This window comes from Ailuropoda melanoleuca, chromosome X (genome assembly GCF_002007445.2).
Source record: "Ailuropoda melanoleuca isolate Jingjing chromosome X, ASM200744v2, whole genome shotgun sequence".
Lineage (NCBI taxonomy): Eukaryota > Metazoa > Chordata > Mammalia > Carnivora > Ursidae > Ailuropoda > Ailuropoda melanoleuca.
In genome coordinates, this window is record NC_048238.1 from 98,300,310 (window position 1) to 98,317,314 (window position 17,005).

Here is a 17,005-nt window from a genome sequence, read left to right on the forward strand (position 1 = left end):
TGAAGTGAAAACTAGAAGAGTCTTCAGACAAGTTTTATATCAGTGAAACAGAGTGTGCTTGCGGGATGCAATTTTGTATATGTTCATTATCCATAGAGATGATTCTCCCCAAGCCCCGTCCCTCGCCCCCGTGCCCCGGTATGCATTCCGCAGGAGATGTTAAAATGGGGTATCGATCGGTTCCCTCGGTTTCTTTTCTTCAGGAGGCTTTTAAAATTGCTCATCCCAATTTAGTCAGCTCGGCTCTGTAATAATGAAAGGAATGACTTTGTTCCTCCCAAGTCTGGCAGAAATGCAATGCGCACACAGAGCTTTAAGGAGATGCATGTCTGAAAGTATTTTGATAGAATTATGTGTGCGGTCCTATCAAGACCTATTGCGGGAGGCTCCTTGTCAATAGAGCTTCAAAGGCAAAGTGGTATTTGATTCTGTGGCTTTCTGTTATATAACGTAGTTGCTGGTATTTATGGCACTTACAACCTTCTGTCACTAAAAAGAAAGCATGGTTTAAAATGTGCAGAAAGAAAATGACAGATACTGATGGGTCTCAAGTGAATACTGAACGACGTGAGCAGAGAATTATGGGTAAGTAGCCACACGGATTCGCCCTGGACAAGATCGCGCGGAACTCAGAAGCCACACAGGTCAGGGAATATGGCTTGGATACTGGATGGAGAGAGAAAGATTTGCAATGAATTGCTAAGGGTCGAGAAGTGTGGCCATCTCTTGCATGGATTTGGATTGGGCTTTCTGTGTACTGTGAAGTTAATTTTAAAGCTGTCATTTTTATTTTCAGGTCTCATCAGATGTACTTCATGTTTGGTTTCCTTTTCTTGGTCTTTATAATTCTCCTGATTACCTGTTCAGAAGCTACAGTTTTGCTGTGTTATTTCCATTTGTGCGCTGAGGTAAAGACCTAAGAAATGAATGTATCTTCTGCTTCCTGAACTTGTGTTATTGGAATTAGAAGCCTGTGTTGGGAAAGGAATTGAAACAACTGTTAACTACATGGTTTCCTGATGACACATTTTGATTTTGATGGAGCTATCAAGTTAATGCGACTTTGATGGAAGATTTAAACAGAAAGCAATTTTTCTCTGGCTAGTTACTATAATTGCTGCATACTATTCAGTTAACATAGAAAAATATAGGGAACTGATTTGATATTTAGACATATAAAAGATCTGGTTCAATGGTGGTTTTTTTTTTAACAATTAAAATTTTTGCTGCTTAGGCCAGCATTGTGTTTTATGGGTTTGAGATTGCTGCTAAAGGCCCTTTCTCTTATTTTCATTTCATTGCGTTTTGGTTACCATGGACATAAATAGTTCTGTTTACCCCACTCCACCCCCTTTTTTTTTTCTGATGTCATTCTGGATAATTAAGGTGGTAGTGAACATTATTTTCGTAAATAACCTCCATCCTTCTTGTTTTGGTAGTTAAGAATGACTCTCTAAATGTGACAATAGAGAGTTCAGGGAATGGTTATCATATACATGATGTCTGAGAGCATTTTCATGGGCATATGATGTGTATATTTCTATTTCTTAGATGGGCGCCTGGGTGGCTCGTCATTAAGTGTCCAACTCTTGATCTCAGCTCAGGTCTTTTTTTTTTTTATACTTTTTTTTTTAAGATTTTATTTATTTATTCGACAGAGATAGAGACAGCCAGCGAGAGAGGGAACACAAGCAGGGAGTGGGAGAGGAAGAAGCAGGCTCTCAGCAGAGGAGCCTGATGTGGGGGCTCGATCCCATAACACCGGGATCACGCCCTGAGCCGAAGGCAGATGCTTAACTGCTGTGCCACCCAGGCGCCCCTCAGCTCAGGTCTTGATCTCAGGGTCATGAGTTCCACACCCAGTGTGGAGCCTACTTAAGGAAAAAAAAAAGAAATGTTTTTGAGACTCCCAAGACCACCCACACATTTGGCAGTTAACCGGAAGGACTCATGGGACTCCGCATATAGATGTATGCATGGCTAGGGCCTGTTACAGCCAAAGGATACACGACAGGATCAGCAAGGGGTAAAGACAGAGGTGGAGCCCGGAGATATCCATGTACAGTCTTCCTATGCTTTCTCTTCTCCACGGGAGGATATATCAACTGTGCTCCTTTCTCCAGCAGTAAAAAAAGAGAGTAATAGATGTGCAATGTTTGTGCTCAGGGAAGCCCGTTAGAGACTCCGCATTCAAGGTTTTCATTAGGAGCTAGCCGCATAGGCACGCTCTGCCTAGCAACTACAAAAATTCCAGACTCCCAAAAGGAAAGCAAGTGCTCATCATAAATCATGTTGTTTGTACAGTCTAGGTATAGCAAACCAGCCTTATCAGTCAGGGATGATTAAATGCCAAATTCCCAGATGTAAGCCAAGGGCCAGCCTTGCAAGCAGGCCCTTCTAAAGATAGTAACTTCAGACCTGCTATGTTAACTCTTTTCTGCGCTGTAGGTCCCCTTGACCCTTGATCACAGTGCCTTTACAGTACAATTTTTTTCTTTTTTTTTTTAAATTAAAAAAAATTTATTTATTTGAGACAGAGAGAGATAGTTAGAGCATGAGCAGGGGGAAGAGGGAGAAGCAGACTCCCCACTGAGCCCGATGCGGGGTTTGATCCCAGGACCTTGGGATCATGACCTGAGCTGAAGGCAGACGCTTAACCAACTGAGCCACCCAAGTGCCCTGTCCTTTTAATTTTTTTTTAAGTAGGCTCCACTCCCAATGTGGGGCTTGAACTCAACCTTGAGATCAAGAGTCGCATGCTTTACGCATTGAGCCAGCCAGGTGCCCCTACAGGAAAATTAGCATCAGCAGGAGCCCGCAGAGTACGCAAAACCTGCATATTGACCTCGGTCATGCCTCTGTGGGTCCCGAATTCAGCTGGGTAAAACAAATCGCATCCGCCATAAAGCTCTAGCTGAAGTTTCTATACTAACCTTTTCCTGCGTAGCCTGAGGCAGCTCTAGCCAGTAAATTGAAGCTGACCGGAAAGCCTTCCAAGGCTGAGGCAGCTCCTGATAGAAAGGACGCGTGCATTACAAGTGCAGACCCTGAGGGCACATGTGGTCTCCCTGGAAACAAAAGACTTTAGACATGTTGAGGCACCCCAAGCAGACGCACATTAGTGAGACACTGTATACCACACTGAATTTCTTTCTTTTTTAAAGATTTTAAAAAATCAATTAATTTATTTGATAGAGAACGCGTAAGCAGGGGGAGCAGCAGGCAGAGGGAGAAGCAGGCTCCCCGCTGCGTAAGGAGTCCGATGCAGGACTCGATCCCAGGACCCCGGGATCTTGACCTGAGCCAAAGGCAGATGCTTAACCCACTGAGCCACCGAGGTGCCCCCCACATTGAATTTCTTATAAAAACTTCCCCTTTTATTTCTTTTACTACATAATCTAACGGAGCCTATTTTATGACAATAGTTAGATTTCACCTAAAAAGTTTTTTTCTGTTTCTTTTTTCAGGACTATCATTGGTGGTGGAGAGCCTTTTTAACCAGCGGTTTTACAGCTGTCTACCTTTTCATATATGCAGTTTATTACTTCTTTATCAAACTTCAAATCACGGGCATTGCAAGCAGCATTTTATACTTTGGGTACACGATGGTCCTAGTCTTGATTTTCTTCCTCTTTACAGGTAACCACAGAATTACTTCATGCATTTCAGACTCTATGAAGAGACTTGGAGATAGCCATAATGTAATAAGCATCAATTAACAATTAATGGAAGGAATAAGGAACAAAGTCGTCGTGTTATTTTTATGCTTTGGGGCTACAAGATTGCAAAGCCTGGGGAACTGGAGGGACCTTATGTACTTAGCTTCAAGGTTGTCCCTTGTGAATGTTTTTAAACAGTAGGGACGTGTTCCAAAGCACAGAAAGGGTTATGTGTAATCACCTTTGAATAGCCTCCAAGCATAAACATTAACTGGCTTGAATAACTTTTAAATTAGCAAAAATAGATTAAGTAAATGTGTAGTCATATAAGCAATTAGATGCGAGGGACAAGATGTATATTTCTCAGGATTACTCATTTGGGGTTGTTATTTCGGTTCAAGATGTGATGGCAACTCTTGTTTAGATTACTGCTTAAAGCCGGTGGCAAAATGGAGTGCTTTATAAAATGATCCAGTTAGAGAAATAATGAAGTTGGAGAGCTTAGAAGTTGGAGAGCAGGACGAGCAAGACAGCGTTCCATTCTACCTGCCTCAATTTTTTTTTAAGATTTTATTTTTAAGTCATCTCCACACCCAACATGAAGCTCGAACTTGCAACCCTGAGATCAAGAGTCCTATGCTCTACCAGCTGAGCCAGCCAGGCACCCCTCTACCTGCCTCACTTTTAAGTTCTGGTTTTCACTCAAGTTGTATGACTTATGCAGGTCACTTGGACAAATTTCAAGTATTGTCTCTGATTTTAACTCTCAGGTTCAACAGATAGGTAAAAAGCAACTGTGGGAATTTGTCAGAAATCAAAGCCTTAGGGGCGCCTGCGTGGCACAGCGGTTGAGCGTCTGCCTTTGGCTCAGGGCGTGATCCCGGCGTTATGGGATCGAGCCCCACATCAGGCTCCTCTGCTATGAGCCTGCTTCTTCCTCTCCCACTCCCCCTGCTTGTGTTCCCTCTCTCACTGGCTGTCTCTATCTCTGTCGAATAAATAATAAAAAAAAAAAAGAAAAAGAAATCAAAGCCTTAAGACAAGTGTGTTACCTGAGAAACCAAGGCATCTTGGTGGTGACTCCTTGTTTAATATTGTATTACCCATGACGTGCCAGTCTCATCCCCCCAGGACACAGAAGACTATGCAGGATTCCTCTCAGGTCTCAGCCACCAGACGTTCTATTTAAAACTGAAGGCCTGAGAACGTCTCACCATTCTAGTCTAACCAGGCTCCTCATGTGTTTTGCAGTTTCTCTAACTTTGTATTTGATGTATGTATACAGAGAAGTGCACGCAACATACACGTACAGCTTGATGAGTTATCGCAAAGTGAGCCCACTTTTGAAACTAGTGCCGGTGTCAATGAATGGTACATGATCAGCGCCCTGGAAGCCACTTCTCTCCACTCCCCTTCCCCAAAGGCAGCCATTCCCCTGACTCCTAGCCTCGTGGATTAGTTTGGCCTGTTTTTGAATTGTGCATAAATGGAATCCTACAGGATGTACTCTTTTACGTCTGCTTTCTTTTCCTCGGTGTTGTTGGTGAGGTTCCTCCATGTTGCTGTGTGTAGACGTTGTCTATACCCCTCATGTCTTTTGTTTTGGATTTCTCCCCCAGTGACTGACTGGCTTTTATATTTGGGTGATGTGCAGCTGGATGTGTCTCACACAGTAATTTCAGGCTTCTGTTTTCTTTAATACCTAGTATTTTGACTCAGGTTGCTGTTTTCTGGGCGTCTTGTATGACAACAGCTTCTTTCAGAAGGTAGATGAAATGCTGAATGGTCACACTGCTGACAGAAATCTTCTCCCATTGGTTCGCTCCACCACTTGTCGTCTCTTCTGTCACACTCCACTGAATACTGACTCTTTTTTTTTAATACTAGGATTGCTTTTTTAAAAAAGATTTTATTTATTTTATTTATTTATTTGAGAGAGAGAGAGAACACAAGCAGCAGGGGAGCAGCAGAGGGAGAAGGAGAAGCAGGCTCCCCGCTGCGCAAGGAACCCAACGCAGGGCTCAGTTCCAGGACCCCAGGATCATGACCTGAGCCGAAGGCAGACACTTAACTGACTGAGCCACCCAGGTGCCCCTGAATACTGACTCTTGAAAGGTCCCAGTGATCCCTTTGCAGATCTAATAGCCTTTCCCTAGCCTTCACCCTTCTTGGCTTCCGCAGCTAACTACTCAACACTTATCCCGTGAAACCCTCTCAGTGTGATTTGCATCATTCTCCTTGTTCTCCTTGTACTGCTCTGGGCCTTCTTTTGCCTCCCTCTTCCTGTCACCTACCTCCAGCCTTTATACAGGGTTTGGTCTTCAGCATTTCAGTCCCCTCTTTGTGCCCTCTCCCTTTCAGAGCTCATTCAGTCCCATGGCTTTGTCTACCTCCGCAATGCTGGCAGCTCCTAAGTCTGTACCCCAAGCTGTAAATTCTGTGCAGTTAGGTTCTGAACATTTGCATGCCCACTGGCACTGCCAACTCAACACGCCAACTCCAGTGAGTGTAGTGCTTCCTTTCCCCAAGACTGACTCATTTTAATTTCTTTCCGTCTTCGATGTATGTATTTATTTTAGAGACACCAGGCATGGAGGGGAGGGGCGGGGGGGCAAAGGGAGAAGCAGACTCCCCGCTGAGTGCAGAGCCTGATGGGATGGGGGTGGGAATCGATCCCACAACCCCGAGATGATGACCTGAGCCAAAATCAAGAGCTGAACACTCAACCTACTGAGCCACCTGGGCATCCTATGAACTGTGTTTTTGGTATCTATTTCCTAGAACTGTTCTTTAAGAAGCCCTGTCTGCTTATAGAGCCTTAAATGGCATCCCTTTATATTTCATCATTATATATTTTTTTCTGTTGAGTTACTTTTATTTTTTCATCATCATTATATTTTGAGGCTCACAGCAGGAAGCAAGGCTTATTGCTTATGTTCACATTGTTTCACTTTTGAGGAAGACATCCTTAATTAAATCATTAGTCTTGAGAATATGGATGTACACAAAAGTACAGTTATTAATTGCTGATTACTCTTTCTTGCTGTAGACAAATGCTTCTGAGAGGGTTTTTTTTTTAAAACGGCGACTTGAAAATCAGCAATATCCACTCATGTTAAAAATGCCGAGGAGTTTCACACTCATTTAGAATGAATATGCATTCGTCCCAAGCTCTTCCTCGTGGTCTCCACAATGTCTTTGGTGTTTGGATTCCCTGTGTCATCGCAGCAGAAGGATAAGACTTCACAGCTGTCTTCTTTCAATATTGAGTATTGTGACTGTAGGGAAGACTCTCTATTTATATACTAAGTATATTTCCATGTTGCTACAAATACTTTATTTTTATTTATTTTTTTAAAAAATTTATTTAAGCAATCTCTATACCTGACATGGGGCTCAAACTTGCGACCCCGAGATCAAGAGTCGCACGCCCTTCTGACTGAGTCAGCCAGGTGCCCCAATTATGAATCCTTTATATCTATCATTTATAAGGCTGCTTAATCTATCGAGCAGATTACTTAACTGTTTCTTTTTTTTTAAAGTCATAGTCTTTTTTTTATTTTCACCTCCATTACCCTAGTCCACTTTTATTTATTTTTTTTATTCTTTTTTTTTTAAGATTTTATTTATTTATTCGACAGAGATAGAGACAGCCAGCGAGAGAGGGAACACAAGCAGGAGGAGTGGGAGAGGAAGAAGCAGGCTCATAGCGGAGGAGCCTGATGTGGGGATCGATCCCATAACGCCGGGATCACGCCCTGAGCCGAAGGCAGACGCTTAAGTGCTGTGCCACCCAGGCGCCCCTATTATTATTCTTTTTAATGATTTTTTATTATGTTAGTCACCATACAGTACATCCCCAGATTCCGATGTAAAGTTCAATGATTCATTAGTTGCGTATAACACCCAGTGCACCATGCAATACATGCCCTCCTTACTACCCATCACCGGTCTATCCCAATCCCCCACCCCCCTCCCCTCTGAGGCCCTCAGTTTGTTTCTCATAGTCCATAGTCTCTCATGTTTCATTCCCCCTTCTGGTTACCCCCCCTTTCTTTATCCCTTTCTTCCCCTACCGATCATCTTAGTTCTTATGTTCCATAGATGAGAGAAATCATATGATAATTGTCTTTCTCTGCTTGACTTATTTCACTTAGCATTATCTCCTCCAGTGCCATCCATGTTGCAGCAAATGTTGAGAATTCGTTCTTTCTGATAGCTGAGTAATATTCCATTGTATATATGGACCACAGCTTCTTAATCCAGTCATCTGTTGAAGGGCATCTCGGCTCCTTCCACGATTACTTAACTGTTTCTTGCCTATTGAACTTGTTTTTTCTGTTTTGAATTATTTTCTTAAGACAGTTGGTGAAATGGGATAGCAGGGTCAAAAAGCATGACTATTTTTATGGTTCTTTTTTTAAAAAAAGATTATATTTATTTATTTGACAGAGAGAGAGGCAGCGAGAGAGGGAACACAAGCAGGGTGAGTGGGAGAGGGAGAAGCAGGCTTCCCACTGAGCAGAGAGCCCGATGCGGGGCTCAATCCCAGAATGCTGGGATCATAACCTGAGTCAAAGGCAGACGCTTAATGACTGGGCCACCCAGGCGCCCCTATTTTTATGGTTCTTTATGCTTTTCTGCCATTAGCACAGTGTATTGGTTCCCCCACAACCTTGGCTGGCATTGAGTATTATTTTTGAAAAAACAAAACAAAACCCCAAAAGTCGTTTTCTTTTTTGTTAACACAGTATGGCTAAAGTAGCATGCCATTGTTTTCTTCCTCTCATTTTTTTTGAGCCAAAGGAAGTGATGTGCATGTGGCTGGTGTTCCTCTACCCAATTTTCAGTTGGTGGCACACTTACAGATGTGTAAACAACATGTTGAAATAGGATTCAAGGGACAGAGCGAGGGAAGATAAGCCGCAATATATCAACAATATCATCAAAGGGTACCAGGACGGAAACCTTGTAATGTATAGACCAAGATAAATTAATTTCAGTTAAGTGTGGGTGCCTTGCCCCAAATCCTAACTGGTTTTAAAAAACTAGTTTATCAGCTGGTTAATCTAGATAAAAAAAGAAACTAAGTCTGTGCATTACTGAGTAAGCTATGCTCTTTTCTACCTTGATTGTTTTCCTCCGATTTCTAATGGATGCTCATTGATGGTTCACTTACAGATACTTGGTATTGATTGGAGGATAGTTAGTGATTATCTATTTGCATCAAGTTTTGTTTTAGTTATCAACAAATGAGTTAAAGTCTTTTTTTAATGTTTTTTATTATATTATGTTAGTCACCGTACAGTACATCCCTGGTTTTTGATGTAAAGCTCGATGATTCATTAGTTGCGTATAACACCCAGCGCACCATGCAATACGTGCCCTCCTTACTACCCATCACCAGTCTATCCCATTCCCCCACCCCCCTCCCCTCTGAAGCCCTCAGTTTGAAGCATGAGAGTCTATAGACTCTGAGTTAAAGTCTTTTTTAAAAATTTTATTTTTAAGTAATCTCCACACCCAATATGGGGCTCAAACTTACAACCCCAACATCAAGAGTCACAAGCTCTACTGACTGAATCAACCAGGTGCCCCAAATGAGTCAAAGTCTTAAGAAAATGAATTGAAATAATGTTTTATTTTGATAGGAAGGACATAAAATCACAAGAATTAAGATCTAACACCTAGGATTTCTTTTCTAAAAGTCTGAAGTGCTATGTCGTGTTATAATAATGGCATTTATAGCCTAAGGTAAACCTTGGCATTGCTATTGGGTGATAAATGAAATCTTTTATGCGATGATGTATATTTTAAGCAAGCAATGAAAAATGTTTGTATTTAACCAAGGTCTATTATTCAGCCACAGTCTATTATTCTAGACCAGTGTTTCTCAACCAGGGGTGAATTTGCTCCCTAGGGAACATTTAGCAATATGCGGAGACATTTTTAATTGTCATGACTGGAAGGGTGCTAGAAATATCTAGTGGGTAGAGGCCAGGAATTCTGCTAACCATCCTACTATGTGCAGAACAGCCTTCTACAACAAAGAATTATCTGGCCCAAAACGTCAGTCGTGCCACTGTTAAGAAAGTCTGGTCTGGAGTGAACTATTTTTGAACCTCACTCTTACGTAGGAGTTAATGCTATTTTCCAAATACAGTTTTGATTGTCTCAAGAATCAAGATGATGTTTAGAATCTGAGACTGAATCACCAATCATTGTGCAGTGATTGAAGCCAGTTTGGTACCAGCAGCTTTTAATATCCAGAAGAAGTATTATCCCAGTGCAGAGTGATTTTCTGGTAGCTTTCTCACTAAGTGTCTGTGCTTTGAATATATTTTTATTCATTAAAAACCCTAATGAAGCTCAGTATGTTTTGAGAATGTCTACTGTATAATATTTTATCACTAAATTAAAGTGAAGAATCCCTGTTCTCATACAGTGTGATGAAATACACTGAAGTAAAAGTCCAATTACCTCAACACGCAAATGTTAGCTGTAGTGGGCCTTTTGTGTTTTACTATGCCAACTTGTCTCTGCCTTATTAAAAATTTCAGTTCTGGGGCACCTGGGTGGCTCAGTCGGTTAAGCGCCTGCCTTCGGCTCAGGTCATGATCCCGGGGTCCTGGGATCGAGCCCCTTCCCCTTGGGCTCCCTGCTCAGAGGGGAGCCTGCTTCTCCCTCTGCCTGCAGCTCCCCCTGCTTGTGCCCTCTTGCTGTCAAATGAATAAATTAAAAAAAAATCTTAAAAGATTTCAGTTCTAAAAGGCCAAAAGATCAAAAGGGGATAAAGATATGTTAATACTAATCATTAACCAACCAACAAAAAGTTTTTAAGCTTCCACGGGCTTGGCAATGTATTAATAGGGAATACAGAAACATAGATCTGTTTTTTGTTGACTATGTGCCAACTATTTGCATGCATTTATGTCACTTAATTTTCACCTAATTGTCTAGTTATCACGAGGTGTTAGGTCATATTACTCCCATTATATGGATGAGGAAACTGAGACCCAGAGAGATTAAGTGACTTGTTGGGGTCACTCAGCTAGTAAGTGTTGGAGGTCCAATTCAGTCGAACCCAGGTTGCTCTGACTCCAAAGCTCATTCTCTTACCTACAACTCTCCATGTCCTCCTCAAGAGAGAGGCACCTTCCTTGAGCTGAGGCCAAGCCAACAACCAGAGAATGCCTGAGGAATCTCCTCTGCGGTCCTCTGATCAGGTGGACTGCTCTGAATTGGGAGAGCTAAGATTGGCACATCTAAGACAACACAACATTGCCCTTGGGAATAGATGATGGAAACGAGTTATCTCAAGTCTTTCCCATACCCTTTTGAGCCTTCTTTAAAAAATGGAAGCACATTCTTCCAGTTTTTCCTCTGGAATTAACTTCATTCACTTCTTCAAGCCCAGCTCATTCTGATGTCAATTTACATGTATGGATCTACGTGCCAGGTGCTGTAGGAATGAGCAGGATGGAGTCCTCTCTATTCTTGAGGATATGGAAAACCTGGGGCTCCCATTGTTTTTCCCAGTGCAAGTAGTTACGCACTTGCGCTAACTCTGGGCCCTCCGGTAGCTAGCCGTCTTCTTCTAGTTTAGAGTGTCATGCTGAAATATTTCAAAGGAAGGGAAGCGTTCCTTTCGCGGTGGTAAGCAGAGTCTGCATTCTTTGGCATCCTCGTATTGTGTCATTGACATTCTATGGCATCTCGTACCTGAATTGATTTCTACTCCCTACAACCCAAGCTTTTCCTGTCCAACTGCTGCTCAGTCTCTGAGGTCTTTCTGCGCAAAGCAGTTAGTTCATGGTCACCTCAGCCCGAATTGATCTCCTTATCCTACAACAATCGGGCAGAATTGGCTTTGGGGCCCAGCTGTATTGCTTATTGTCTGGGTGTTGTAAGGCAAGTCAAGAGACTCTCTGAGCCTGTTTCCTTATAGAATGGGGAAAGTCCTAGCACTAACCTCAGAGACTTCGGCTCAATCTGATTGCACATGTAAGCACTTAACCCAGAGCCAGGCATGTAAGTATTTAGTAAACAACATGTCATCCTCATCATTATTATCATCATTGTTGTCATTGTCATGAAATACAAATTTGGTCATCTTATTCTCTGGCTTCTGTATCTTCAGTGGCTCCCAACTTCTTGCCTTGGCATTCACTCTTTGGCTCTCACCTACTTTTGCTGTTTTTTCTCCTATGTGCTTTCTTTGATATTCCCTTAATTCTGTTTTTTCTTTTAATGTTTTAAAGAATATTTTCAGTTTATTATTTATTTTTAAGTAATCTCTATGCCCAACATGGGGCTTGAACTCATGACCCCAAGATCAAGAGTGGCGTGCTCTTCCAACTGAGCCAGCCAGACAGCCCGATGTTCCCTTAATTCTTTGATCATACACCCTTGATGTCCCAGTACTTCTCCCATCCTCAAACGGCTCTGAGTTCAACTTTAGAGGACCTTCTCTGTGATGCCCTCTCCAAATTCTTGTCATTCATTCAAGAAGTATATCTCAAATACCTACTGGGTGTCAGGCACTAGCCCTAGAGGCCGGGGCTTTAGCCGTGAACAAAACTTCATTTAAAGGGACGAAGATTTCTCTCCTCGTGGAGCTTACATTGCTATGCAGTTCATCCAAACAGTTCAGTTTAAACTTTGTTATCTGCTCACAACGTGCTCAGCACCGGGGGTACAAAACTGAATCAGCCTTAACCCCCAGCCTCACAGCTATAGTCTGGAGAGAGAAGGCCTCTGAACAGATCATTCCACGCATTGTAGCAAGGAGCCTAAAAATGAAGCTCAGGGCTTCATGAAAGCAGCGAACTGGGGCGCCCAGTGCAGGCATGGGGAGGGCAAAGGAGGTCAGAAAGAGCTTTGCTGGAGGAAGTGATAGCACTTCCTTGAGGGAAGACTGAGTCTTACAATTTGAAGGTGGAATTGACAGGCTGAGCAAGGCATGGGATGGGGAGATCTGTACGTAATTTCGGGCTGCTGGAGTTTGAAATTTAAGGCATGGGGCGGCAGGAACAAGTCCTAACGAAGGAGGCTGGGGCGTGGTCCTGGGGGGCCTTGTGAGCTGACACCAACGCGGGTATGCATCACATTCATTTGTGGGAATGATTGAAAACCAACACAACTGGTGCCGAGGGCCCATCTCGAAGCCCTGACTCAGAATCCTTGCTGATGTTTATTTTTAACCGCTTAAAAGGTTTCTGATACACTCAGGGGTTCGAGTGCTTTTGCCATGGGGAGCTATTAAAGGTTTGCAAGTAGAGGCATGACAATCAAATTTGTGCTTTGGAAAGCTCAGAGTCACTCTGACCAAGTACAGGATGGATTGGAGAGAGAGAGAGAGACTAGAGTAGAGGTGAGCCAAGAGAGTTTTCTAGATGAGAGATGAGGAGACTGTGACGTCTATGTCAGCGGAGATGTGTAGGATGGCCATCACCTGAGATCATTCCCTACAAGAGCCCTGTTCTGTCCTTCTCATTACCCACCCAGCGAAGGCCGGGCCTAGAGAAAGTGCTTCATGAATACTGAAACATGGCTGAAGGGAGTCAAGGCCCCCAGGACTCTTTTCTCCAAACAAGCTTTTTCTTTATTCCTTTGTGGAATGGCTTTCCTTCCAACTTGAGGAAGACCTTTTGTCTGCATGTCTTCCTCACTGCTGCAAATTCTGAGATTAATGTGTATTGAAATATAGCCCCCACAGTGGCTGTGGAAAGACTCTTTCAAGGTTTGTTCATATGGAGTGGAATATGGTGGACTTTCAAAATGTTTTATTTGGCTAGTTTCTTCTTCTTTTTCAAGTGTGCCTCTATAATGACTACTTTGAGAATGCCTCGGAAGAAATGTGTATTGGAGAGCAGTCCCAGGGTCAGGCTGTGCGTTCTTCACCTTACAGAATTGCAATTAGGGACCGGACAAGGGGAAATATGGGCTTCTCTGCTTGACTTGATCAAGATCCTGTATCCCCTGACCTAATGATATAAGGTTATGAAGCTTAGAAAGAAACTAGGACATTTCTAGTATCGGTTTCATATTTTCTCTGACCTGAGGCAAAATTAGACCAAGACACCAAAATGACCATTCTCTTCCTTTCTGGCCCATGTCTGTTTTTCTACCCGCAAACTGTAGTACAAGCAATTGGGTCGTAGAAAAAAAAAATTTCCATTTTTCCAGATCCTTTAAGTTGCTTTTCAATTGTGTGGTTCAGTGGCCCTTAGAAGAGAAATTTCCCCACCTCTCTTTATAGTTAACGCTGTTTGTTTACAGGAGGGGAGGGACGGAAAAAGGCAGGCTAGAGCAGAGGTTCTGAAACCCTGGTTGTGTATTAGAATCACCTGGGGAGATTTTAAAAATCTTGATACTTAGGCTGCATCCCAGATCAATTAAATCAGAATCTCTGGGGGATGTGATCCAGGCAATAGTAGTTGTCAAATCTCCCTAGATGATTCCAGGGTACAGGCGATGTTGAGGACTACTACGGTAGTCAAATAAGCCCCACGTGGCTATATTTTTCAAGCCCCAAATCAGAACATGAATGCTAGCTCTCATTTCTTAAGAGCGTACCCTGACGGGCACCCTAATGTACCTTATCTTTTTCTCTCAGGTCAATCCCGTTAGTTGGGTGGGGATAGAATTCAGAGGACTTAGCTCAGCTGCCTATGAGAACAGTGTGAGAGTTGATGGAACTTTGTATTTCGGGTAGGGGACAAGTTGCGTATTGTAAGTTGCGTCAAAAAGTTTGAGAATTCACAGACATTTCCGTAGCGTATGGGGATAAAATGCAGCAAATTGAAGTCAGGAATGTCTTAGATTCAGAGACATGTGGTGTTAGTAGCTACACATTGTCATCTCCTGAACCTTTGAAATTGTTGGATTCAGAAAAGGAAGCTTAAAATGCGAATAGGTATTATCATGCCCATTTTTCAGCTGAGAAAACTGAGGTTTGGCAAGATTGTCACTTGCCCAGGATCAGACAGCTAGTAACCAACGAGTAGGTTTATGTCGCTCCAGAGCCCGTGATCTTAATCACTATACCACAGACTCCTGACAAGGAGCTTTGAAGGGTGGGAGGGAAGTGGCATGATGGTATATTGGATGGGAAGTTACTCTGAGCTTGGAAGCTGGCAAAGAAAAAGGGACCAAACCCTGCCTAAAGCTTTCTGTGATTAACATGTTTTCCTAGATGACTGAATTGTCTTGAGGTGCCCCATTAGATTATAGGATCTGGAAAAGAAAACTCCTATTAGAGTTTTCTTTGAGTCATTGAACCGTAATATCATCTGAGAATTGTTTTTATAATATGTACATCAACGAAATCCTATGTTAAAGAAAAATTTGCCCAGAATTGTATCACCCTACATATAAGGGTATCTTCTTTGGCCCATGATCTCCTCTGTCTTGTCCACAGGTTTAAGTATGTACAGTGTTCACACTGGTGAGTTACGATCTGGCTTACCTAACACCATTTTATACAGATCACCCCACACTGCTGTATAGTCTTTAAATTTGTCATTTTTGATAACTATCTGATTTCATTGAGCACTTAGTCCATCATTTAGCTAAGTCACCTATTGGGGGGCATTTGGTTTGTTTATAATTTTTCAATATTATTAATCATAGTATTATGAACACCACTTTTGCATGTAATTTTTCTTCTATGGGGTCATTTCTTTTTTTTTTAAGATTTTATTTACTTATTTGAAAGAGAGAGAGAGCACAAGCAGGGGGCAGAAGGAGAGGGAGAAGCAGACTCTGCTGAGCAGGGAGCCTGATGTAGGACTCGATCCCAGGACCCTGAGATCATGACCTGAGCCGAAGGCAGACGCTTAGCCCACTGAGCCACCCAGGCGCCCCTATGGGGCCATTTCTTTAGGATAAATCTCCAGAAATGGGATATTTCTCACGTTTAATAAGACAAAACTTTGATTTATAAAACTAATTTATGTCCTGAGTGTGCAAGTAAATAACAGATTATTGCACTTTTGTTACATCCAGTGATGATAGTTCTTGACATTTTCTAAATTGAATCAAGTTATACCAAGTTTATTATATGAGAAACTAGCCTTGGACCTCTTTGTATCCTTTTCGAAATAGAGAACTTAAGCTACTTATTTTTTTTATTTTTTTATTTTTTGCTTTGGTTAGAGACCCGCAGCGTTCGATCAAATGGATTCTCACACCCTGTTGCAGGCAGCTGCCTCCAGCCCTGCTGCTCCTCCTCTTTGCTCAGCAAGAGAGCCTGGTGATTTTTTATTTGATAATGTATGAGTCTTGAGATTTAGAGAATCAGTAGTCCACCTCAAAACTGACATGCTTTGCATTTTTGAGAAAGCTACTTTGATTTGCTATAGTGTCTGGTTAACAAGGATCTTTTTCATTTTGTTTCAGGAACAATTGGTTTTTTTTCCTGTTTCTGGTTTATTACTAAAATCTACGGTGCGGTGAAAGTGAATTAAAGAGTGTCCCCCAGAGGCTTCCAGGCACATCACCGCTGCTTTTGAATATATACATCTATATCTCTATGAACATCTATGGAGATATATGTGCTTCCTAGACACATTTTAAATATATGTATCACTCAAAAATCTCATTGTCTGGCCTCAGTTTGTATGACACAAAATACTGATTATGTGGAAAAAACAGGTTGGTTTGAAAACAGGTTTATTCTAAGTCAGACTGTCCTGAAAAGATACCATAAAAAGATTTAATTGAAAGCTATTAGAGCAAGGGAGGCACATTTCTTTACAAAATGAAAGCTGAGCACACGGGCTTTTCAGATGAAATTGTTGTTTTTTTTTTCCCTTCTTCATTTTGTTTACAGCATCAGAACAATTGTCAATTAAATCTTAGGTAAAATGTGAATTTTTCTAACTTAAATGGATTGTATAGACTATATTCCACCCTTGTATTTGGATGACCATTTTATTTTATGTATTTATTTATTTTTGAGAGACTTATTTATTTTAGAGAGAGAGAGCAGGGAAGAGGGAAAGGGAGAGGGAATCTTAAGCTGACTCTGCACTGTGCAGGGAGCCCGACATGGGGCTCGATCCCATGACCCTGAGATCAGGACCTGAGCTGAAACCAAGAGTCGGCGCTTAACTGACTGAGCCACGCAGGTGCCCCTATTTTATTTACTTTTTTAAGGAAGCTCTACGTCCAACATAGGGCACAAACTCACAGCCCTGAGATCAAGAGTCACTTGCTCTACTGACTGGGCCAACCATGTGCCCCTGGATGACCATTTTAAGAGTGCACATCGTTTTTGTTTTTTTTTTTTAAAGCTTTTATTTATTTGAGGGAGAAGCAGACTCCCCACTGAGCAGGTGGCC

The 17,005-nt window shown here is 42.2% G+C and overlaps 1 protein-coding gene across 3 annotated transcripts in view; it reads left to right on the forward strand.

Moving 5' to 3' along the window:
• The window catches only part of LOC100469088 (transmembrane 9 superfamily member 2), a 69,331-nt gene extending 53,060 nt beyond the window's left edge, over positions 1–16,271 (forward strand). For all 3 annotated transcript variants that reach the window (XM_011225832.3, XM_034649390.1, XM_034649391.1), the window contains 3 exons: positions 797–908; positions 3,468–3,639; positions 16,062–16,271. In XM_011225832.3, the coding sequence (XP_011224134.1) occupies positions 797–908; positions 3,468–3,639; positions 16,062–16,129 (352 nt within the window). In that variant the 3' untranslated portion in view covers positions 16,130–16,271. The remainder of the gene's footprint in view (positions 1–796; positions 909–3,467; positions 3,640–16,061) is intronic.
• Positions 16,272–17,005: the final 734 nt, after the last annotated feature.